Source organism: Jaculus jaculus, chromosome 9 (genome assembly GCF_020740685.1).
Source record: "Jaculus jaculus isolate mJacJac1 chromosome 9, mJacJac1.mat.Y.cur, whole genome shotgun sequence".
NCBI lineage: Eukaryota > Metazoa > Chordata > Mammalia > Rodentia > Dipodidae > Jaculus > Jaculus jaculus.
Genome location: NC_059110.1, coordinates 36,508,940 through 36,535,167, shown reverse-complemented (window position 1 = coordinate 36,535,167; position 26,228 = coordinate 36,508,940). Strand labels below are relative to the sequence as shown.

General features: G+C 38.5%; 1 protein-coding gene across 3 annotated transcripts in view; it reads left to right on the top strand.

Moving 5' to 3' along the window:
• Lama2 (laminin subunit alpha 2) overlaps window positions 1-16,148 on the top strand; it is a 640,019-nt gene extending 623,871 nt beyond the window's left edge. For all 3 annotated transcript variants that reach the window (XM_045157983.1, XM_045157982.1, XM_045157984.1), the window contains 7 exons: window positions 5,224-5,336; window positions 5,641-5,830; window positions 7,696-7,851; window positions 9,189-9,342; window positions 11,807-11,937; window positions 14,142-14,364; window positions 15,891-16,148. In XM_045157983.1, coding sequence (XP_045013918.1) covers window positions 5,224-5,336; window positions 5,641-5,830; window positions 7,696-7,851; window positions 9,189-9,342; window positions 11,807-11,937; window positions 14,142-14,364; window positions 15,891-16,048 — 1,125 coding nt within the window. In that variant the 3' untranslated portion in view covers window positions 16,049-16,148. The remainder of the gene's footprint in view (window positions 1-5,223; window positions 5,337-5,640; window positions 5,831-7,695; window positions 7,852-9,188; window positions 9,343-11,806; window positions 11,938-14,141; window positions 14,365-15,890) is intronic.
• Window positions 16,149-26,228: the final 10,080 nt, after the last annotated feature.

Sequence of the window (26,228 nt, the reverse complement as noted above, 5' to 3'; positions counted from 1 at the left end):
AACTTCATTCAATAGAACAGGAGCTTGTCATCTCTTTGTGCTTCTCTCTCATTCTTTAGCCCATTTAGAGTTATAATTAAATGCTCCTAGATATTCTATTTGTGAGCAATTCTCATCTAGAATGACAGAGTCAGGGTATGCAGTTTATAGAAATGTGTTGATGTGTCCAAAGGGTCAAGTCTTTGGGCCTTTTATACCAAGTTTTCTTGAAAACCATGGACTCGGGGGGTGGGTGTTGCATACAGTGAGTTGGCTGTGTTTCTTCTACTTGAGTCTTACTGGGAAGTTGAACTGTGAACCTCAAAGTTTAAATGTGAACATGAAGAACGTGATACAGGTAGAAATGAAGAGTACAGGGCTAATAAAGGCTTTTTGGTAACTGGGGTGGTGCGAGGAGTGAGCCCAGAAAGAAATATTAAGAGAAAAAGAAAGTGATTTCTGTAGCAATGCTATTACTTGAAGAGCCAAATATAGTCACGGCCTTGAGATAAATCAACTGGATACTGATATGTACTTAAAGGGAAAACACATTTCTCACAGTCCAAGGATTCTGTCTTCAGACATAATGCATAAAGATCACTGAAAGGGCCCAGCTTCTGCCAAAAGATGTGCAGGGAGTTGACATAGTTGAGTTTCTCAACAAACAGTTTAGTAGAGGTTTTGTATTTCAGGGCATTAAAGTCAGTGCTGTAAAATTATCATATCTTAGTATTCAGCCACAAAGAAAATCATCACCGAAAATGAGCATCAGAGGTAATGGTAGCCCTCATTTGTGAGATGGGGTTACTGACTCATGAAAGAAGACAATTATGCAATTTTATAATGAGTCATAATTTGATGCTTTCAAGAACAAAGGTACCCATTTTGATAAATGCAACTTAAATCTCTGTCCTCCCTTTATCTAAATTCAAAGCCTGCTTACCACCGAATCATATGTGAACTTGAATTCAATAACATTTCCAAACGGTAGTTACCAGTCAGGTACTGGAAATGACCTCTGCTTGCTTTATTCTGAACTGAAATTAAGCAGGATGAAAAGGTTTTCAACTGGTTTCTGACCCCCTGCCCTTCTCTAACTATGGCTCTGGGACACATGGCTTCCTTCAGCGTCCTCAGGAGGCACGTCACGGCTCTCTCCCAGGCTCAGTGTTATATTAGACTGTCCTGTGCATTCCGACTTGTCACCTGAGAAGCAGAGACAAATAGAAAGCAAATGTGGTCTGTCACATTTTCCTGAACTATTATAAAAATCCCCACAAGGTGGCAGAATTGTAACATGTTGAGATTGATGAGCCTCTATTGCTACTGATTATTATTGTTATTATTATTATTATTATTATTGTTATCATCATCATCGCTGTTTAAGCACCTTTCAAATATCAATGGCTCCCAAACAACACAGAAAAGGCATTCTATGTGCTTACATACCTCTCCTCAGCTCACATCCCCTGGGATGGAAAGATTCCTTATGCTGCATGACCATGCTTCAAGGATCCCTCACAATGTCCTCTTTGAAGACCCCCCTCCCACCTGGTTGCTTAGCCTAAATTTCTCTGTGATGTTGGGTAGAAATCTCCATTACCGACCGGAGCTCTTCATTCTTGTTGGAATCACAGGTACATTCTAACCCCATTCAGATGCTCCCTTTTGAAGGCTGCAGGGAGCAGCAGGAAAGGGTGAGGAGATACTCTAGGCCCAGCAAGCAAGCCTGTCATGGCGCTGCCCGCCCGCATCCTACAACGAGACTAGGATTCAGTATACCCAGACAGTAATGTAATAGGATCTCGTCTTGTTCACTTCTAACCAAGCAAGGGGAGAGACTGACACTGCTTTAAAGGGTTACTGTATTACAGGAGAGAGAATTTTCTTATTATTTACATCCTAAGGTAGATATACATAAAAACCTACTTACACCAGCATTTCTCAATCCTTTCCCAGTGACAAATTTTATAAAGGAAGATGGCCTATATTTTATCAAAGTCACATGTACAATACCCATCCTATTTCCAAATTGATGATAGTAAACACCAAATTGGATGTCCTTAAGGAAAATTAAGCAAAGGAGGGTATACCATTCAGTGCTACAATACAGATGATCCTTGAGGACATTATGTTAAGTGAAATAAGACAGTCACAAAAGGACAAAGACCATGTAGGTGATTCTACTTATGTACAGAAATAAAACCCTTAGAAAATCTTAGAATCAAGCATAGTACAGGCTTGGAGGAAGGGCATAAGAGAATTAGGTTTTCAGCGGTACAGTTTCAGTTCCTTAAGATGTAAAAATTTAGAGATCTTTTATATGATGTACATATAGTTAATAACACTGCATAGTGCACTAAAGATTATTAAGAGGATAAATATTATGTTGCATGGTTTTAGCCACAACATAAAGAAGCTAAAAGAAAAGGATAACTCAACTAAAATTATAGCTTTATACTTTGAAGTTACCTATTTGAGGGATTCCTTTGTCTGCATTCTCTTCTATCATGCTGACCAATCCGCGGGCGTTATGATGGTACTGACCACTGATTCTGCTTGCTTCTCAAATTCCACCCTGTACAGAAGTGAAGTGGGCCCTTTTGGGTGCTCTCCTTCCTGTAACACATGTGTGTGCCGAATATGTAATGATTCTTAGGTGAAAGCACCTCGACTGAGTCCCTGTACACTTCTGAGCAAAGGTTTTCCCAGAATGACTTAAGCAGAGCCCTTTCCATCTAGAAATTCTAATAGCATGTGAAAAATGTGCTGCTCAGCTCAGAACCAGTTTGGCAAATAACTGTGCAATCTAACCACCAGTAGCTTCTTATGTGTGGCCACCAAGTGACATTTAAATACATAGGTGCTGGGAAGATGGCTCAGCCGTCAAAGGCACTTGCTTGTGAAGCATGACTGCCTAGGGCCAATTCCCCAGCCACTTACATCAAGCTGGGTGGGGATTTCTTTGCTGCTGGAGCAGCAAGATACCCTTGTGTACATGTGCATGTGTGTGTGCATGCATGCACAGAAAAACACATACACATACATACATGTAAATAAATCAATAAAGATTTTAAAAGCTCTATAACATACCACTAGTTAAATATCTAATCTTTATAACTGTCACCATGGTTCTCTTAAAATCATACTCAACTATGATTTATATTATTGTTATAATATTATTTTATATTAACATGTATATGTAGCAAAGGATTATGCAGCTGCAATAGTAACAGTAATGACAACATAACATACTGGTTGATTTCCTTCAGGCTGCACATTCTTGCTCCCTAATTCTTTTATCATCCATTAATTTTTTTTTTCAATTTCTCAGTTTCCAGAGCTAAGGGTTTAAAGATGCTTAAATGAAATTCTGCCCTATGAATTCATAGCAGATAGAATTCTCTTGAGAATTCCAAGGAGGAATGCCACTCCATATATTTGTTGAGGTTTTTATACAGGAAATACTGGAAGAAATTGATAAATTCTTCCAGTTCTATTAATAGCGAGACATTCAGCTACCAACAGCCTTCCATACGGGCTGTTTTGTTGGCAGCGCAATAAGAAAGGTATCGCTATGTGTTTTGTGCATAGCATTTTTCTGCCCTGCCCTCTGGGCTTTTGCATAGCTTTTTGAATTTCAGCCAGTCTTTTCTTCATCACTGACCACCTCCTGGGAAGCGAGAAGAGAACTACTCCAATGAAGACCCAATAAAGATAGGTTTTTGGAATACTTTAAGCCTTTTTACCTGCTGTGGTGAATGTTGCATTTGACCAAGCTCCAGAGAAAAAGAGAACACAGCTTCTCTTTACATAAATATGTCCTGTGTACAGGTGCGCTATCTCGGAGGTGCTGTGGAAAGGACAGGCTCCATCAAAAGCCTGCCATGGGTTTTTGAAAAAGCTCTGCTGAGTCAGCACCCACTGGAGCTGTAGCCCTGCCACAGCTGTTAAGCGCTAATCTGAAAAACAGATATGTTACTGAGAGGGCTAACATTATTGATTTCACACATATTACATGTTCTAACAGACTTCTTTGAAAAGCTACCTGTGTACCCAGCTATCTTGTGAAAATAGATAGCAGGGAAGGGACATGTGGCTGTGGTCATTTAAGGAGCCTAAATTACTGAGCTGGGTATTACAAGGAGTCAAATTTGGCCCATGGAACCAGGACTGGTAATATCATTGGTGAGATCCAATGCAGCATGAAAATGGGGTGCTCCTTGATCAAACGTTATTCAAAACTTTAAGATGGGGAGAGCACAGCATGAAAGTGGTGACTGTACCTCTCTGTACCTAGCTGTCCCTCTTCAGCACCCCAGGAAGCTGCTCTTTGAACAGCAGCAATGGAAATGGTGTATGGTGGGTTGCATTAAAAAAATGTGCTGGGTTGCTTAGCAACGGACTAAGACCTGAATGGGCTGACTCGCAGATTTAGATACCCCATCTTGAAAGTCTAAATTTATGGCAACCTTCTAGAAGACCAATAATTTCCAGAGAAAAATAATAATATAGTGAGAGATGGAAATGGGGAGGGCAAAAAGAAACATATTTTTCTACTCTTGTAATCCAGGTGGCTAGCATATCAGTTTTCCCTGCCCCATTTTCTAAAAATAATATTCATAAATGAAGTAAATGTGATAAAGAAGTTGCAGTTTTCTCCAAAATATAAATGATGTTCATACCACAAATAATAATGAACTTATGAATTTTTGGATAAATTTTTGAATTCATTTATTTAGCAACTCAAGGGTGTGATATAATAAAAAGAAGTTAACATTTGCTGAGCACTTAATAATGAGTACCTGTTATGATAGATTACCAGGGTGAGTAAGAGATATGTTTTAATATTAAGGAATTCGCCATTGTTCAAGGACATTAAGCTCATATATAGGAAACAGACCTAAAACAACACCCACCAAGGTAATTTTGCGGAAGAGGGGGCAGAAAAATTGTAAAAGTCACAAGTCAGGATGCCATGTCCAGATGCACTGCCTTCCCCCAATGACTGTTGTTCCCACAATGTGTAACCCACAACCCTGTGGGGAATACCAGCAACCCCACTGAGAAGAGCCACCTATGGAATGGGGGCAGGAAGGAGGGAAAAGATGGTGCTAACACATGATGTATCCACACAAAATGTGGTCTTAATAAAAATAAAAAGACATAAAAGAAGAAACAACTATGTTAACTATTTAAAGCCTCGGGTCCATAATCTTTCTTTGTGTTCTTGGCATTTTCCAGGGTCCTTGTGCTTCAGAATCAGAACCAGCATTTTTGACAGGGAGCAAGCAGTTTGGGCTTTCCAAAAACAGTCACATTGCCATTGCATTTGATGACACCAAGGTTAAAAACCGGTATGTATTATTCTGAGATATGGAGCAAACACTGATCAATACATTTATTTTTAAGCCTAATCAACTACATTGATTGATCAATAAGGTTAGAATTTTTTCAAGGTGTTTTTGTTTTTTAACTCTCTGAGTACAATAGAGAATATAACTCCATTTGCCTGTATTGAGGCCCCTCTATAACCCTGGAAGGCCCTTTTGCCAGAGAAGACTTTAAGCCCTTTATGAAAATGCACCACTGATTGACAGCACTGTGTCTCAGCATATGGAGGTTCTTATCTTTCCATTTCCCTTCCCTTGCATCACACAGCCTCACAATTGAGTTGGACGTGAGGACGGAAGCAGAATCAGGCTTGCTGTTTTACATGGCTCGGATCAATCACGCTGACTTTGCTACTGTTCAGCTAAGAGACGGATTCCTCTACTTCAGTTATGACTTGGGAAGTGGCGACACCAACACCATGATCCCCACCAAAGTTAATGATGGCCAGTGGCACAAGGTAACAGTCACTAGATGTTGGTAGTAAGTATCCTGGGTGGCAAGCAGGGGCCTTGCCCTGGTGCCAGCACTGTTATGCCCACACAGATCCTCATTCTGGTATTACAGAGACTTAAAATAAGGCAAGTGTTGATACAGCTGCCACAACCTTGGAAAAGGTGCTTAGACCTGAGTGGGTGTATGTTTGAACACTTATAGCCTTTGTCAAAATACTCCAGGGTTCTGCCATTGGCATACTTCTGTGGTTCCCAAACATCTGTCCACAAACCAGGGCCAGGCAATTGAAGACATTTCCATTGCTTTCAGTGACAATCATAGGACACTAGAGGTTATTAATCATAAAGCTCTGGATATTCCACTTAGAGATCTAGCATATATTCTGAAATTTTGTGCTCTAAATTTAAGGTATTATAAAACCTCTCTTAAAAAATATTTGGCCAAAGTAAAAGTTGGCAACATTAAGATAGGTCTTAAGACTTACCCCTCACCCTACCACATAGTGATCTGAAAACCAGCATCATGGGCCTCTCTGTAATATCATGTTGAAAGGGCCCAAAGGTATCATTTCCACTGACAATTATTGTAACAACTTTCATCATTGGCCTTGAACCCAGAAACTAGTGCTGTTGTGGGCACATAAGGCTCATTTGCTAGCTTACTTTCCTCTTTGGCATGACTACAAATAGATAATATATGACCTGATTAAAACAAAACCTCAAAATTTGTCTCTACACCTGTGATAGCTGATTAAGTAAAGTTTCCCTAGGTAGACCAATAAAATGTTTAGTTTTCAGAGTGCAACTTATTAGATGTTGGATTTGATGTATTAACCTATTTTGGCTTGTCATCACATAGAATGGCAAAGAAAAATTAAAAAAAAAATGCAATACAAACCCCCAAGTCAACTAATTTGTGATCTTGGAAATAAATGGAATCTCCTTACTTGACTGGGAGCTTCTGGGTGGCAGAGACGGCTCCTGATGAAGGAGTGCTTGTTAAGGATCCTTCTCTTCTCTGGATAGCGGATGAATAAATATGACACTTGAGAAAAAGACATGTTGATGGGCTACAATTAGATTGGATTAAGAAGGGATTTATGAAGGATAATTAGCCTATTAAAGACAGATTTTATGTGTGAAGGTTTTAAACAATTACTTCCTAATTCAGAGTAGATTCTCCTTCTAATCCCGGTCTATACTTGATTTTAATCCACTGACGAATGCCAGTGTTTCAGAGAATTACATACTCTCTTTGCTAAATTCAGACCTAAGAATTTTAAACTCAAGCCAGTCCTCATATTCTTCTCTTTCTCTCATTCTGTTCTGGAAGGTACATCACTCTTCTGCCATAATTTCAACATCACTCAGGTTTGCTTCCTCCCTGGAATTGGGCTAGTCAGCTGTTGCAGAAATGGCAGTACCCCTCCCACCACCCTCCTTTTTCTCTAATTCTGCAGAAGTCGGCACAGTTAAGCATATCTGGAATTGTGCACAGAGTTCGGGCTCTGATCACTCACACTAAAGCACTCCTATAACTAGGTATGATAGATGGCTGTGAGGTGATGCATATCTGTCATCCCAACCCTTGGGAGGCTGAATCCGCAGGGCTATAAGTTCAAAGCCAGCCTATAGCATGAATTTTATAGCCCTCTTTGCCCACCTGACAGTCTTCATAGGCAGCTTCAAACTCAAGCTTTCCCAGGATAATTTTATATATAAGGGCAGAGTTTGACGTTTTCTATGTAATAGCTTTGCTTTCGCTTACATTATGGCCTTGGAACATAAGTTACATCACTTTTCCTTAGAAATGCAATGATAGTTCTTTAGTCTAGTGCTTCTGTTTGTCATTGACTCCTCAATTTTGTAGATTAAGATTATTCGAGTGAAGCAAGAAGGAATTCTTTATGTAGATGATGCTTCTAACAGAACCATCAGTCCTAAGAAAGCTGATATCCTGGATGTCGTGGGAATGCTGTATGTTGGTGGGTTACCCATCAACTATACCACACGAAGAATTGGCCCAGTAAGTATCTAATTCTTCCTCTTTGTTATCATTGATTATCTAGGATGGGAATTGATTTATCTATGTAGTTTTAACTTAATGGATCACATGGGTTCATGATGGCTTTTAGGTGGGTAGGAAATAATCTTCTCTCATAAGTGGCAGGATGTTTTTTAGGCAGCCTTGACTGTGATTCCATAGAACACTGACATGGACCCTCATACTTCATCTTTAACAAATTTCCATGTTTTGCAAAATAGGGTAATGGTAATACCAACAAAAGAGAGATTCTATAAAGGTTAGATGATATCATGTGTTTGAAGTGTTTGGAAAAGGAGCAGGCTTGAGGAAAGCACAGGACAATGACAAAGATGATGGCATCCATGATACCACTTCAAGACTATTAGAAGATACAGTTCTCAGAGAGCACTCACCCTATTTTGACTTTAGAATTTCAAGTTCTCAAAATCTCATAATTAACACTGAAGTTAATTTTTATCAGTTACTGTGTCCTGGTTTGATTGAGGAACATTATTCTGAATAACACGGGAGGTTTGTGGTTTTATAGACTGCACCAGATACACATGTGGTTCTTTTCTGTACTCAATTTGGTATAGATTTCTTCATTCATCCAAGACAATTGCTCCATTCTAACTGTAATTTCAGCATCTGTATTTTCTTCTGAATGATCCATATCACTTTCTTTTCATAACAGAAATGCTACCAGGTCTCTCAAAAACAAGACTCTCAAGTGATCATAGCACTAATGACCACCCTGAATCTCTATAAAAGCCAAAGAAATAGAATAGAGCAAGTTATCCAACTAAGTTATTTTTAAATTCCTCCAGCCCCAAAGTATCTTATGTAAACTTTCAAGTTTTGTTGCATGTGTATTTTTATGGGGTAGCCCACTGCTTTCATTAGATTTTCAAAAGAAAGAAGCACTAAACAGAATCTAATTATATTTGCAAGTAGAAATTAAACATAGGTCCCATCAGAATATATTATTGTAACATTAGCAAACTATCCATAGAAACATGAAATCAGGAGCAAATAGACTGATACGCACATACAGCCTCATCTCTGTCAAGCCAATGGACACATATTTGACATAGTATTGAGGAAGTCAGGTTATCACATTCCTGGCTGGATACATCCTGGCTAGAGCAGCTCAACACAGGGCCATTGGCTTCTGTACTATGTAGTTCAGGTGATAGTGCAGAAAGCATAGCTTTGGGGAATGCTGTAAGACAGTGGTTCATGACTCTGCATAGAACACCCCACAAATGAGCATAGTGCCCAGAGAAGCAGAGCTCTGCAAAAACCCAACATGTGCTTCTTTTGACTTGAATCCTTAGGTCACCTACAGCATTGATGGCTGTATTAGAAATCTTCACATGGAGCAGGCTCCCGTCGATCTGGAGCAGCCAACCTCCAGCTTCCATGTGGGGACATGCTTTGCCAGTTCTCAGAAGGGAACCTACTTTGATGGAACAGGTTTTGCCAAAGCAGGTGAGGATTTTCCACTTCCTTCCTGTAAATATTAGCTAAATATACATGCTATTTTTCTATCTTAGCCAAAAAAAAAAAAAAAAAGGAAATCCCTGGGGTCCTAAATGAATGTTCTTTATTTAAACCACAAATGTTTCCAAAGGAAACAAAAATGCTTCTTAAAAATCTGTGTTGCATTGAGAATGCAACTCAGTGGTAAAGCACTTGCCTAGAGTGAGTGAGGCCGGTATCAATCCCCAGCATTGCCAAACCAAACACACATACAAAAGAATATGTATTTGCTTCTAACAAGCACTAATAGAAAACAGTTCATTAATAAGTTTACTAATTACTTAATAACTGTGTTTATAAGATAATAATATTTGGAGAGCCTATTTTATCTCATTTACTAAAGATTAATTGCAAAATAAGCATAATTATGTAAGAAGGTTCATATATAAATTCTCTGCTTTTTAATTTTCTCTGTCAACTTTTCTGGAGATGAAATATGATTGTCCTTTCTTCTTTTTCAGTTTGTTTCAAAGCTCCATTTCAACACACACACTGTATATCCTAGTGGCCATTTCTTGTCGATAGTGATGAATGATATTTTATTTCCCCTGGTCTTCTTTAATTAATTCCTCTGACATTATTTCCAGTGTAGATCTGGATGACATCTTGAATCACATGGAAAAAAAGAAATCAAGTTCTACTTAATTACCAAAATACTATAAGATAGGCAATTTAGAACTAGGTTTTTTGAGCCATGTGTATTTGTTCATTAGAAAAAATAATGAACACATTATATGTGGAAGTTACTGATGAGAAAATAGGTAATTTCTTCTTTTAAAACTATATTATCAATGGAAAAGATTTCGTTTATTCAGCAATCACAAGAAGGGAAAATGATGAAAACCTATAAATACCAGAGTTTGTGTTACATATGTAAACATTGGAGTGCATGTTGAATCCCAAAGTTCATGTGCTATGAAAGTAAAAACACCCAAGATATCAGGAAGTCACATAAGGCTAACTTCTCTTGGTCCAAGTTGATACCAAGCTTGAACTCTTATGGCTAAGGGTTGATTTGCCATCTGGTCTGGCTCTTGATTCTGGACTAAGCTGGACCAGAAAACTAACCACATCTCCAATTGCCAACAACTCCTGCCATTCCTTCAACTCACAGCACAATATAATCTGCAAAGACTTGGGTGGTCTGTGCTGAGGATCATTTTAGTGCAAAGAATTCATCTTTAATTTAACCTCTGAAATCTTCATTCTTGAAAGCTTTCAGCTACCTGATCACCAAAGATTTTCTTGACCTCATCATATTGTCTGTCATCAGCTAATGTCTCACGCTATTCCTTCCTTCTTTTTACTTCTCCCTTCCTATTTTTTTCCCCCGCTAGTACAGCTCTTTCTATCATTTACTTTTAAAATCTTCTGTACATCCACTTTTGCCCATCCAAGCTCATCAAGGTTCTCAGTAGATCAAAAAGCCTTTCACATAACAGGTACCACATTTCATTGAGGACAGTTGTGGTTATACATGGTATTTTTTTTTTTTCTTGGCTAGTAAATAGAAAACATAGAGAAAATTTCTGGATTTCTTTCTTATTACTCAATGCAGTTCATGTGGTCTTGACCAATGAAAACAAATCATTTTGATCATAACGGATGTATCTTAAATATTTGTTAAAAGACTAAATAAAAATGGATCAAATTTAGAAATTATGGAGGAAAGAATTAACTGGATGAACTATGAAAACCTACTTGTACCTCCAAAATCTTCTTGTCAAAGTTGTATTTGCAATTTCTCCCTTTATTAATAAGATGCTTGTGAACATGTAAACCCTTTCAGATCATTGTGATAATTTATAAAGTGTCTCAATAATGTTCTACTGAATAATCATTGAAATGCTTTACTTAATCCAACAGACAGACTTCTAAATGAATCATACAAGACTTTGAGGTACTTTGAGTCAAACTCAGTGTGGATTAATTTAATCAGTTATTCAATGAATATGTATTAAGCCTGTAGCAAGTTCCAGACACTTTTACAGGCCCCAAAATGAACTAATAAGCATTAGAGACAAAGTCCTTGCCCTCCCAGAGTTTATATTCTTTTTTTTTTTTTTTTGGTTTTTCGAGGTAGGGTCTCACTGTAGCCCAGGCTGACCTGGAATTCACCATGGAGTCTCAGGGTGGCCTCGAACTCACGGCGATCCTCCCGAGTGCTGGGATTAAAGGCATGAGCCACCACACCCGGCGAGATTACATTCTTGAAAGGAAGGCAACCAAGGAAACAACACTAGCTGCATTACTGACACGAGTAATGTAAGGAACAGGCCACACTGGTGCCTGGAACAGCTAGCTCTCATTGTAATGGACTAACATGAATTTAAGTCTAGCAAAGACAGCACATCATGCAAATTAAAATTAACAATCCCATATACATGTATTTTTTAAAATCTTTATTTTACAGTTGCTGGGTTCAAAGTGGGATTGGACCTTCTTGTAGAATTTGAATTCCGTACCACTAGATCCACTGGAGTTCTCTTGGGAGTCAGTAGCCAGAAAATGGATGGAATGGGCATTGAAATGATTGATGAGAAGGTGAGTTTTCCCTGTGACACCAATGGTCATCAGTAGAGAACTCGGTTTGAAATATCGCTGTTGCCTTTGTTGGGGAAAAGCTAGGTTATATCTCTTCTTTCTTCTGTATTATCACAATTTTTGTGTGTTTTCAGCATAGTTATCCCATGGATCAATATCAGCTTTAAATGTGTTACTCCTATAGCAAAACAAATTATGCTGACCAAAACCAAATGTTTTTTAGTCCTAAGCTCTTAGTGTGCTTCTATAAACACTGACATTCTCCCTGTGCATCCAGTGGGGGAAAGGGAATGGGCTTGGCCATCCAAACTCAATCTGAACATTACAAGAAGTCAATGTGACTAGCCTACATACAGCTTCTAAAGTTTTCTTTAAAAACATTTAGATACTATCTCAAGCAACAGCAAATTTACCAAAGTATTTCGCCAGTTTAGTTACAACAGAATATCTAATTATAAACACCTGCCTGGTCCCCGGCTTCGTGCTCTAGGGAACAGATAAAAATGAGAAGATGGGGCCAGAGGGATGGTTTAGCAGTTAAGGCGCTTGCCTGCAAAGCCAAAAGACCCAAGTTTGATTCCCAAGGACTCATGTTAGCCAGGTACACAAGGTGGCGCATGAGCCTGGGGCTTGTTTGCAGTGGCTGGAGTTCCTGGCGTGCTGGTTCTCAGTCTCTTGGTGTTTTTTTCTCTGTCAAGTAAATAAAAGAGAAGATGAAGCAAGAAGTTTTACAGGTTTCTGTTTTGGCTCTTACACAGGGATTCTACGTGAACTCTGTCCATAGTCCACCCTTGGGGTGCAGGTGTTTCCCCAGGTGAAAACTTATAGAGTGACTTAGAACACACTTCCCTTGTCTAGAGAGATGGCTTGGCAGTTAAGTCACTTGCCTGCAAAGCTTAAGGACCTGCATTCGATTCCCCAATACCCATGTAAAGGCAGATGCATAAAGTGCCATATGCATCTGGAGTTCATTTGCAACAGCCCATTCTCATTCTCTCTCCTTGAAAATAAATAAAATATTAAAAAGATTCTTAAATTAAAACAATTTAAAATACACTTCCCTTCTCTTTAGTGCCACAGAAAATACAGAGGAAAAAAAAAATCCAGAAACTTATAGGTAAAATGAATAAACAAATGAATTGATAAACAGAGCTTAAGGTCTTGTAAAATTTTCAAAACATACATATACTTTACCTTTTTGCAGTGTATTTCATCAGTTGTACATAACCATTTACTATTAACATGTCACTGTGTCATGTCATTTGCACCAGCTCCTTGTAGGTGTAACATGCTGTTATTGCAAACTCCACTTGGTGTTCTAAACTCTTCACTAATATTTATATTGCTGTATATTTCATGAACTTTTCACTTATTTTCTTGCACTATTAATCTTTTTCTTTAAAAAGAACCAACTCCATTGCTTTTCTTTTCCGTTGCCAAGTGTGTTGTCAAACTGACTAATGTGTTTAATATTTCAGAATGTTTCTTCTCTTCATCAGCTTCAAAAGAATTCAGGAATCTCAAATTTCAGGGGCCTTGCCATAGTACAAAAACCAGATTTTTCTCATTTAAACAAGAGCTTCTAATCAAGTTCTTCCTTGCTGAAAATTTAACTGGCCTTCTGGCTCGGGTCTTTGGCACCTGTGACATGAGACTTGCCCCAAAAAGTAATTTATGTAACTTTCAGACCTGTATATAAAATGAAAACCATAAAGACAGAATATGCAATTAAAATATCAAAAGTTTAAATATAAAAATAATTCTTTAAAGCAAATTTATAAGCTTGTTAATGAGTCACTTTAAGCAACATCTTTTAAGAAAGTTCTGTAAGGATCACCAAGAACTCTTACACTCCTAAAAGACATATGACAAATCTTGTTTTCTGTCTGGACTAGTTCCATTTATTATTGCCTGTGGTCAATTTTTTTTTCCTAAAAGGGAAGCCAACTTCATATACCTTGCCTGTTAACACTAACAATGGCAAACATCAAAAGAATTTGTGCCTAGGTCACAAATTTTAATTTAATATTTTAATTTCTGTGGTCAAGTTTTTATTTTTAATTTCCTAATAGGCTGTAGCTGTGTTAACTTCCAACAATTTCAGCTGATGTCTGTCCTCGCAACCTGATTGTGCTCACTGTGGGAGCCATCGCGCCACCTCTGCTGAAGCCCTCTTTCTGACTGTGCACTGGTCTGCTTTCTAGCTCATGTTTCACGTGGACAATGGCGCTGGCCGATTCACGGCAGTCTATGATGCTGGGATCCCAGGACATCTGTGTGATGGACGGTGGCATAAAGTCACTGCTAACAAGATCAAACACCGACTTGAGCTCACAGTAGATGGGAACCAGGTGGAAGCACAGAGCCCAAATGTAGCATCTACGTCAGCTGATACTAATGACCCTGTTTTTGTTGGCGGTTTCCCAGGTGAGTGTTGGCTATGTTTTTTGCTCATTATGTTTATGGTTTTGAAACACTTCTGTTTATATAAACATGTCCAAGAATGTGTACTTAAGGATACTTGCATACTAGCTTTAGAATCATTTATAATCATTTTGCCTACAATTTTCAGTCTGTAAAATGAGAAGACTGCTTATTTAAACCACATGGGACTGAACTTTTCATGATCAACTCCAAAGTTGTATGTGTGGGCAGGTAAAACCTAGAGGAAATGAATTTGGCTTTTAAAAGATATTTGGCATTTAACAGCAACTGAGGCTAGAGTTGATGTTTTGTTTTTTTTTTTGAGGTGGGGGTCTTTAAAATTAATGTACCAGAGGAATCATGAAATGCTGTGGGCTTATTTCCTCAAGTTCTGGAATTCATTGGGTAAAATGCAGCTAATTTCCCACATAGCTTATTATAGAGTTTATACTTATATAACAAAGAAACCCAAGCAATAAATCTACATTCAGAATGCTTCTCCAGCATGTTAAATATAGCATGTGCACCTCAGAGTTACCTAAAGTGCCCATAAACAAGGGTAGTCAACTTGATGAGAAATAAGCCTGGAGCCTCTTAATAAGCACTGTAATAACAGTCTCTAGAAAGGTCTTCCATCATTTTGGCAAGGGAAACTTTGGTCCTTATTTAGACAAAGTTCCCGCTTAGGAAAACAGGCAGAGTAGGTCATATTCAGTGGTGGTTTACAGAGCACAAGCCATAGGAGATCCCCTCCCCAAAGTACTTTAGGGTTTTAAGAAGACTTCCTTCCCCACCCATATGACAAATCCCATAATATTTTGGGAAAAGATAGATGATTATCTTTAACAAAAGGAAGGTTTTCAGCTCTCCTAATATTTTGGGATTTAGTTTTTCAGTGTAAAAAAATGATAAAGTCACTTTAAAACCTTATGTCCTATTTAAATATTGAGGCATTTGATCAAGGGCTTTGTTCAAGGAAATAAAATATTATAGGGTTTATTTATTTGTTTATATATTTCTTGTGGTTTGGGTTTTTTTTTTTTTTTTTTTTGAGATAGCATCTCACTAGCCTAGGCTAGTCTGGAACTCATGTTCCACCTTCCTCTACCTCTGCAAGGTTGGGATTACAAGACTATATCACTGCTTCCTGCGAAAATTGTATTGTTTTCAATTGTAAGTTTAAATTCATACCAAACAAAATAGTTTAATGTCTTAAAATAACTAATTCTAAATGTTTGAATATGTCATAATATATAACAGTAAAAAAGTTGGTCATTTTCAAACAATCTGATAGTAAATCCATATACAAAATCCTTAATCGTATGCAAGCTGCAGTTTAATCACAATCTAAGAGTAGATTTTCAAATATACTCTGAACATTTCAAAACTGAGCCCTGAGGAGCTAAGCAAGTAGCTCCTATGGTAGAGTGCTTGTCTCACATTCACATAGCCTCTGAGCTGTCCCCAGCACTGGGGAGAGAAAGTAATAACCAAAACAACTGACCCTCTTTCTTTCTCTTTCTTTCCAGATGGCCTCAACCAGTTTGGCCTGACCACCAACATTAGGTTCCGAGGCTGCATCAGATCCCTAAGGCTCACTAAAGGCACGGGCAAGCCACTGGAGGTTAACTTTGCCAAGGCCCTGGAACTCAGGGGTGTTCAGCCTGTCTCATGTCCAGTTAACTAATCAAAACAACTTTAACCCCTTAAAAGGGTCCATCAAAACAAGTATATCAAATGCATATTTACCTATGTATATTAATAAAACTAATTTGTGCACATATAAAGAATTCTATATTCAAATGGTGCTAATTTCAGACTCAAGATTGAATTTTAAATTCAACTCTCTTTTGAGTTTATAATTATTAAACCAGTTATTTCATTCTAAACAATTGCTTGTTTTGTGTGATACTGGGGACAAAAAGCAACTGACCATGGATTGTTGAATTTATGACATGACTGATTCATCACTAAAAAATAAAGTCTCATCTATTATGCACAAAGACAGCTTTTAAAAAGATTTCCTGCCAGGCACGGTGGCACACGCCTTTAATCACAGCACTCCGGAGGCTTTCCTTTCTTAGTACTTTCATCACCCTTGCCATGCGTGCTGGCTTGGGCATTCTGTGCAGGTCATTGATAACAACTGGACCTTGTGGGTGTGACTGGAGACAAACCAGCTTCTTGAAGCTCCTTGTATTTGTAAAGCATTAGCAGATCACCTCCCTAACCTACATTGGCTATTAGAGCATTTAACTGGCCATGTGAGTGAATACCTCTTTATGCTGAAGGCTGATAGTATAGATCAGATTCAGGCCAGAGAGCTTAATTACTTGACTTTTTGTTTGATAATGATTTATAGACTTTGGGAAGAGGCCAGAATTAACCAAACCCATTTTTATCTTATTTTGCGTGCATGTGTAAGTGTATATATACGTATGTGTTTGTATGTGTGTGGGTATGCATGCATGTATAGGTACACAGACATGTGTGTGCAGTGTGTGGAGGCCAGAGGACAACCTAGGACACCATCCTTAGCAACACCATCCACTTCCCTTGAGATGGAATCTGGCAGTGGCCCGAAACTCAGCTCACCAATCAGGCTAGAAGGGCTGGCCAGTGAACCTCAGGAATTCACCTGCCTCCACCTCCACAGTGCTGGGATGTCAGGTCTGTGCTACCACGCTTGGCATTTACCTGGTACCCAAGACCTCAGGCTTTCATAGCAAGTACCTTACTGACTGAGTTAGCTCTTAAATCTTTTTGAGCGATAGCCTAACCAATTCATTTCTTGAAGAAAATTCTGTGGTAGCATCATCCTGATTGTTTGCACACATTTTTTAAAACCTATATATTAAGTACAGTTTTTAGTCAAACTCAGAGCCATTAAACTGTTTGAAACCAGTGTACTTTGAAAGTGAAACCATTGCTTCCACTATGACCCTTGACATAAGTTTTTAGGTGTCCTATATATTACTGAGTAGAGTAAACAAAATTAAAGATACTTTCTAAATTAGGCTAATGTCTTTTTTCTTTAATTCTGCATAAGAAGATACATAAATTTGAAAGCCAAGGAATATAATTAATACTCCTATCAGAGTCAAGTCTTGCTGAAGCCAATCTAACATAAGTGCCTTAGAAAAGAAAGAGTGATGGAAGTGGCCTTTGACATCCATGAGTACAGTAGGTCTCAATTCCAGCCAGACATTAAAAATGACTGATGCCAGGCCTGGTGGTGTATGTTTGCAATCTTAGCACTCAGGAGGTAGACGCAAGAGGGTCAGGAGTTCAAGGCTATGCTTACTACATAAGAAGTTTAAAACAAGAGTCAGCTACTTGAGAGCCTGTCATAAAACAAAATGACTTGAAGCCAGGCGTGGTGGCACATGTTTTCAATCCCAGCACTCGGAGGCAGAGGTCGGACGACTGCTATGAGTTCGAGACCACCCTGAGAAGACAGAGTGAATTCTCTGGTCAGCCTAGGCTAGAGTGAGACCCTAGCTCAAAAAACCAATATAAACAAACAAACAAACAAAAACAAAATGACTTGAGTGCTTTTTAAAAAAAGAAAAATACATGATTTTCATAGAGATCAACTAAGCTATAATGTCTAGGTAGGGCCCTAGATTTGGCTTTTTGTCTTTCCTCAAATCTCCATTTGAGTCCACTATGTGATTAAGATTGAAAACCTCCATTCTCTGTCGCCTCCACATGTGTGTGCAGGAGCGAAATAGCACCCAAGGGAAGTCAGTGAGATTGGACAGTGTGCTTCAAATTCCTCTTAATGCTGTCTTCCAATGTGGTCCCAAGAAAGTTGCATCAGGAGCTAGGCAGAATTCACTCATACAGGTTTGGGCTACATTTGTGCTACACAAAGTTCATACTGCAGAGTGGGCCCATTAATTTATAGGAACAAAGCTTATCTAGATTTTGTGAGGGAAAATAAATGAAGTTTTATCAAAGGCAAAGGTTTCTTTGGCATATTTTGATTTTCTACTTCAAAAAGCAAATTAATTTTTATCCCAAAGAAGTTAAAATGTTGTCTTCACCCAACATTTATCTTCTCAATAATGTTCTCACCTCCTGCCACCCACAGCACTCATGAAGAAGGCAAAATACCTTTTTATTTATTATTTTCAAACACCCACTCCTACTAAGTTAGCAGCCTTTCTCCTCAAAGAGGTGCTTGGCGCTTTAGAAGAAAAGGATTTTTGAGGGTCTTTTATTGAAGTTACCATGGAGAACACTACTGATAAAGAAAAATAAAAATAAAAAGAGAGTAGATCTCAGCTCCAAGTCACCAGAATGTGGGCAAACACTTAAAGCTTCAATTAGCAGTTGTAATAATTACAACTATTTTCTCCTAGTTGCATTTAGCCTATTGTCCCTAACTACATAACCCTTCTAGATTTTCTACTTAACAAAGGAGAAGAGTGCTTTAGCAAATTGAAATCTCTTGTTTTTATGTGTTATTTACTGAATTTGTTTGTATATAAAATGGGCAAAATCAATTAACATCAGGACCAAACAAAAGGTAAATTTTTATAAGTACACAGTCTTTTTGTTGCTACTAGCAAATATGACAATGCAGCTATAACTTTCTTATCTTGTTTTTAGATATCTTTTTAGCTTTGTTTAAGCAATGGAGAGATGGAGACATATGCACTTTCCTTATCTGCGTGACTAAGATTAGTGGACATGTCAGGCCCAAAGGGTGCATGAAGGGAAAAGCTGATGTCCTGGTTGCCAAAGTTTAGCATTGTTCTGGAGTCTTTACATACAGAGTGGTGGCCCAGACACTAACTTCAGCATGTGTGCCAGTTACCCTAGTGAGCATGACATGTGTGCCCACTTTTGTATGAGGATACTAGGAGCTAACCTGCAACCCCACAAGATTCATGTGAACTCATAACACCCAGTGTCTCTTGAGTATTTGAGGTAGGATGTAGCCAAAGATAAAAAAGAAAGAAAGGATGCATAGTTGAGCCCTTCTCTAGTATGACCAATATCCTTAGAAGGGGAAATCAAGACAGTAAGAAAAAAAACATGTGGGACAGAGAAGAAGATAGTTGTGTCAAGAAGAGAAGACTTCCCTCAGAAGAAATTAACCCTACTGACACCTTGATCGTGACATCCGGCATCAAGAATTGTTGGAAAATAATATTGTATGTGCTACCCTGGCTGTAGTACTTTGTGAGAGTGCTCCTATGAAACTGATAGGGCATTCCTCCATTAATTAATAGATAACATCATTTTAAACAATTATAGGCCTAAAGCTGTAGCATATGTCAGGTTCCCTATAGGGAGAGACATGCATGACAAACTACTGTCAATTATGATTATAAAACCTTCAAGAATTAAAAAAGTGTAAGAGAATACTCACACCATACTGAGATCAAAGCTGTTCTTGGGAATATTAGACATAGCTACATAGGTTTATAAATCACAAAGATGATGCTCTATTTAATACCATTTCTTGAACTCTTCAGGAGAATGTTCTGTCTTGAAGTCCTGTTGAAACATACACCTGGTAAGAGACAGGAGTAGTAGGGGTGGTAAGAGGTTGCGTACTGATATGCTTGGAAGGTAGGTTGATCAGTTGTTTTTCCTAAAGAATGGCCTGTGAAGTATAAGAAGAAAAGGCACCAATCATTTTGGATCATGTAATAGAATACCCTTCATGGGGACCATACTCAGTAGAAAAAGTAGTCTTTTGTAAAAAAAAAAAAAAAAAAAAACTCAGAACTTATTTTGAAAGTTGGTGAATTTAAACTGTGCATGATAATATGAGAAATAAAGTGCATGGATGGAAGAGACTTGTACTCAGGGCAAGGTATAGATAGTCATCAGGATGCAAGTGTTATTTATACAAGACTGAGTGAGACCCCGAGGGAGTGAGCATGGGGGGACTCTAAACACACTCCAACATTAAGAGGATTAAGAGTACAGGAATCAGAAAATCATGCTGAACCTGACTGCACAAGAAATTTCTAGATGTTCTGTCAGCATAATACTAGGCTTGACTTTTTGTCTGAGCTACTTTACAAGCACACAGGACAACTTGTAGGTTCTTGTATAGTACAGATGCAAATAAAAGAAACATACAACCCCAAAGATAACAGCAGTCTGTATGTGAGAAACCGCACCTCAGTGTGTCATTATGAAATTAAAGTTGTGTCCGTGTATAGCATGTCACGTTCTTAGACATTTTCTATCACTTTATTCTCCTTAACATTTAGTTAATGGCAAAATTATGGTATGACCTGGCAAAACATAAATTTTTAAGCTTAGCTAACTATACTAAAGCATAAGGAAAAAAGGAATAAATAACCAGCTGAATTTGGCCAGTTTAATTCCAAACTAAATACCAGTTCACATTATTTATGATTGACGTTTCTCACCCCCTCTAAGCCAATGTTTTTATTATTGTACATAGCATAAAGTAAACATTTAGTAAACATAACACTACTTTAATTTTTTAAGTCCAAGGAAAGAATTATGTCTTTTTCATATGTTTTACTCTATCCTAGTCTGGCTTCAACTTTTTAAATTTATTTTTATTTATTTATTTGAGAGAGAGAATGAGGCAGAGGAAAAGAGAGAGAGAGATTGAGTGAGAGAGATATAAAGAAAGAATAGGCATGCCAGGGCCTCCAGCCACTGAAAATGGACTTCAGATGCCTGTGCCTCCTTGTGTACCTGGCTTACGTGAGTACTGGGGAATTGAACAGAGGTCCTTTGGCTGTGTAGGTAAGTGCCTTAACCACTAAGCCATCTCTCTAACCATGGCTTCAACTTTTATACACACATACACACACACACACACACACACACACACACACCTATGCTTATCTCTTTGGCAAAGTGAGAACAAAAACTGATTATTTGTAGTAAAATATACTGTTGTTACCTTTTATGTTTATATTTTATAGATTTGTTGTTCAGGTTATTGTTTTGTTTTGTGTTGGTATGTTTGAGGCAGCATCTCATATAAGCCAGGCTGACCTCAAACTCATTATTTGGCCAAAGACGGCCTTGTATTCTGATCCTCCTACCAAGTACTGGTGTTATGGGCATGTACCACACCTACTCTTTGTGTTGCTGCAGGTGGAACTTAGGGCCGAGTGCACGCGAGGCAAATCCTACCAGCTGGCTACTTCCCAAGCCTCACTTTTCTATTTCTTTACAACTGTCCAATCTTGGGGGCTGGGAAGATGTCTCAGTGATTAAAGGCACTTGTTTGCAAAACCTGCTGGTTTGTGTTCAATTGTCAAGCCACCAATGTCAGCTGGCCACAGAACGTATTCATTCACAGAAATAAGAGGCCTCGGTATACCAATATGCAAGCACATGTGTAAATAAATTATTTTTAAAGTCCAACCTTTTGGTATTCAAACTCTTGGATAACATACAATCAGAAGACTATGTATAAAGTTTTGAAAAAGCATTTTGTATTTTTTAATTACATAGATCAATGATATTCATTTAAAAGTAAATAAGTATACTGTGTAATATAATTTGCATAATTGATGAATATAATACTTTCCAACAAAGTCCATGATCATACATACAACTGAAAGAAAATTATTAATTTCTGAACAGCACAAAAGAAATATCTAAGCAGATTTTAACCAAAATTGGAGCAGTAGTTGTGAATTCACCGACTAAAAATACAGCAATCTGTGCCGCACTCTGAGAATTCATGTGGGAGGCCTGCTGAGCACCTCAGGGAGGTGGGCAATCATCCTGAAATCCAAGCATTAGCATTAGAGACTGTTGACTGCTTATGGAAAAAGACATCTCCAGGGACAGGACAGCATCAAAAAGCCACTTCCAAGTATAAGTTCCAAATCCAAGCCCCCCCTCCCAACCAAGCAGATCCTGCAAAGTACAGGCACCACTGTGCCCTTGAGGGATATTTTGCACTGGTAATTCCACACAGCTCTTCCAGGTTTGGAACCATCAATGATACGAAAATAAATAAATGGCAGTTCTTAATCTTTCAAAGGGTGTCACAGAGTTCACCAAATCTCTTATTCTACACATGATGGAGGAAAAGGAAGGGGAAGGAAAGGAGAGAGGGGCAGAGAAAAAGAAATTCAGACTTTTCAGTTTAAAGGAGATGTCCACTTAAATTTAAAAATGTAAATAAAAGTCAATTTATCAAAAAAGTTTCCAGAGTTTTCTCTTAATATAACAAGTAAATAGTAATATTTTGGTTATAAATTTAGCCATGTATTGGGGGATCAAAAATGGACCCAAACTAGTAGTATAACCTAATGTTTGCAATTCTCTTGATGCTTGATACTTTGACATATCAATTAACTTAGTGTGGTATTTCTACATTTTTTTTTCACCTTTATGACAATTTTTACATTAGTAGTTTTAGGCAGATCTCAAAAGCAGCATAATATTGCTACGATTAGCTTAGTTCTAGTAAAAAACAGATATGACAAATTTTTCCTCACAGATATTGATTTTTAATGTATTAAAAGCAATCATGGTATCAGAGGATATAAATTATAGATCTTATGAGGCAAGTATGAAGAATCATTTAACAATATTCAAAACAAGGAGTCTAGCATCTCAGGTGGGCAGAAAACAAATTGAATAACTGAATCATGATGCTTCAATCCAGTTTTCATTAGTTGGTATGCAAGCTCATATGACCTGCTCCAGTAACCTCTCAACTGGGAATGTTACGGGAAATTTTTTCATATTACTTTATAATGCATAATACATTTTCTTCATGAGTATGTGTGTGAGGTGTGGTATGTGACTGTGGTATGCATGTACGTGACATATGAATGACTGTGTGTGCAGGTGGACACCCCATGCATGGCCATGGAAGAGGAGAAAGTCAGGCCTCCTCCTGTGTTGCTCATCCACTTGTTTCCTTGGAACAGACAGGGTCTCTTGCTAAAACTGGAGCTGATGCTTTCCATCAGACTGGGTGACCAGTGGGCCTGAGATTCTCCAGTCTCCCTTTCCCATGGGACTGGTATTATTGGCCTGAATAGCCACACAAGCTGTTTACATGAATGGAATTCAGGGCAAATTAGGTCCTGGTGGGTAAGAGTGCTTACCCACTTAGCTATCTTTCAGCCCTGTATAATGCCTTTTTAAAGAAAATGTTTGACATTTTTGCCTTACAAAGACAAGAACTCTCTTGAATAAATTCATAGGCTACACAATAACTCATGAAAAAGTATAGCTTTACCAAGAATTTTTTAATTCTGTTATGACACTGCAGTGGGTCGTGTCATCAAATTACAAGATAAGGCCTGGAGAGATGGTTTAGTGGTTAAGGCATTTGCCTGCAAAGCCAAAGGACCCAGGTTCAACTCCCCAGGACCCACATAAGCCAGATGCACAAGGTGTCACATGTGTCTGGAGTTCATTTGCAGTAGCTGGAGGCCCTGGCACACCCATTTTCTTTCTCTCTCTTTCTCCCTTTCTTAATCTTTCTTTCAAATAAATAAATAACATATTTTAAAACCACCAACATTTTTTTTTAAATTACAGGTTGATCCAGCAGTAGTTTACATAATAAAGCAGCACAGAACTGAATAGAACAGAATAGTAACACTGAGTACATTGTACAGGATTGCTTTATGAGACTTTGCTTTATGTATGTGTCTTTGTGAGTGTGAGGGCTGGAACATAAAGCGTATGTTAAGAGAGCTGCAGGGACAGCTCTCTGGTAAAGTGCTTGCACTGAAAGCATGAGGACATGACCCCTGGCACCCACATAAATTTCTGGGCTAGAGGCCCTGACGCTTCTATATTCTCTCTTTCTCTCCATTTCCTCCCCCCCCCCCACTCAAACAAATAAAATAAAAAGTAATTTAAGGGCTGGAGAGATGGCTTAGTGGTTAAGCGTTTGCCTGTGAAGCCTAAGGACCCAGGTTCGAGGCTCGGTTCCCCAGGTCCCACGTTAGCCAGATGCACAAGGGGGCGCACGCGTCTGGAGTTCGTTTGCAGAGGCTGGAAGCCCTGGCGCGCCCATTCTCTCTCTCTTCCTCTATCCGTCTTTCTCTCTGTGTCTGTTGCTCTCAAATAAATAAATAAAAAATTTAAAAAAATTTTTTAAAAAGTAATTTAAAAAGAGAAAGTATCTTTTAATAAACAGATACCTAGTTGTGATTTCTGTGACAATGAGACCAAGGATTTCTGTTAATTTAGATCATTCTTGCCAAGAACAGATCACATAAAAATAAAGTCCCAAGAAAACAAAGCTCTCGAAGGAATAATAGAGTTGTGTTGAAGACATCTAGATCTAGCACAATAGTATTTGAAGTTCTTACTTTGAATTAAAACGTTGAAAAAAATCTCATTTTCATAGCAGACTAAAAGTAGAGAGAAAGGGGGCAAATAGAGATAAAGAACAGTATTTCTTGGGATCTATTTTTTTAAAACAATCACATTAAGACATAAACTAATGAAAGCTTATACACAATTATCATGTTTTATAGCAATCATGTTCTACAGAAAACAACTTTGGTATGACATATTTTTTCAATTCCTTCTGAGGAAACAGAAAGGTACATTTACTGCATCTGCTGAGCTGGAGGAGTCATCTTCCCCACATCTACATTCCTTACTTCTGAGAAGACCCCACATTTCCTTTTGGAGACCAGAAGACGAGCAGGGGAAGATACCATTGCAAAGGGCAGAATAAACTATGTATTTTGGGTAAAACCACTTTATAGGGGTTAGAGAGATGGCTCCGCAGTTAAGGCACTTGTCTGTAGAGCCTAAAAACCAGGGTTCAACTCCCCAGTACCTATGCAAAGCCAGATGCACAAAGTGGCCTATGCACATCGAATTTGTTTGCAGTGCCAAGAGGCCCTAGTGCATCCATTCTCTGCTCACCTCTCTTCCTTCCCTCTGGCTCTCTCTGCTTGCAAATAAAGAAATAAACATATTTTTGAAAAACACGTTCTAGCATCCAGTTCTGACATGTGAGCTGCACACAAGGCTCTATGTGCACGGTTTCCTAGCTAATGCACACACACGCCTGGGGCCAGCACCAGTACCTGGATTTTAGATATGAACAAGACAGGATTTTATCAGGGGTCCTGCCTCAATTCTCCAAGCCAAGAAGTCATGAAACCTCAAATTTAACTTTTAAAACATCCTCACTGTGTTCAATAACCTCTCAAAGTAAAACTATTGTTTTCTTTAGACACCCAAGGTCATTCTTTGATGGAAATTAAATAGTGATTGTCAGCCCAGTGCAGTTCTCATGAGCTGAAAGGCAGCACTCCCAAAGACAATAATGCTTATTTAAATCCTAACATACAGTCACTATTGAAATAAGATGTATAAAATCTTATTTCCATGGTTTGTAAGTAAAACTTGCAAACCAGTGAATGCAGCCCAGTGGTATTTATTGCCAGATACCATGGCTTTGCATGGAAGCCCAAGACAGAACAGGAGGTTGTGCTCCTCTAGGGCTGAAACAATTTTGTGCCCCATCTCTGCTACCTACTGCCTGCTGCTTCAATCTTCTCTCTCCAGAGGGGATCCCAGCTCCGGCTGATGCAAATAGGCAACCTCTGAGTAAACCAGTCATTTTTCAAGGGACCCATGGAGAGGCACCAGATGCTCTCAGTCCCAACTTTAACCAGCCCCCCCCCCCAAAGAAAGCATAGTTGATGGGCATGAATCAAGTGTTGACATTCTTGGTCCAATCGGCACCTCCGCTGGAAGTGTCAGGTGCCGTAAGCACAGCTTCATAAAGCACTCTCCTCCCCCAAGCCCCAGAGGTGAAGTGCAGATGATCACAAGACAGGAGAGAGATCAATGCCCCAAATCCAGAAAGCTTGAGCCTGGAGCACAAGACAAGGCAAGTGCTGAATTCA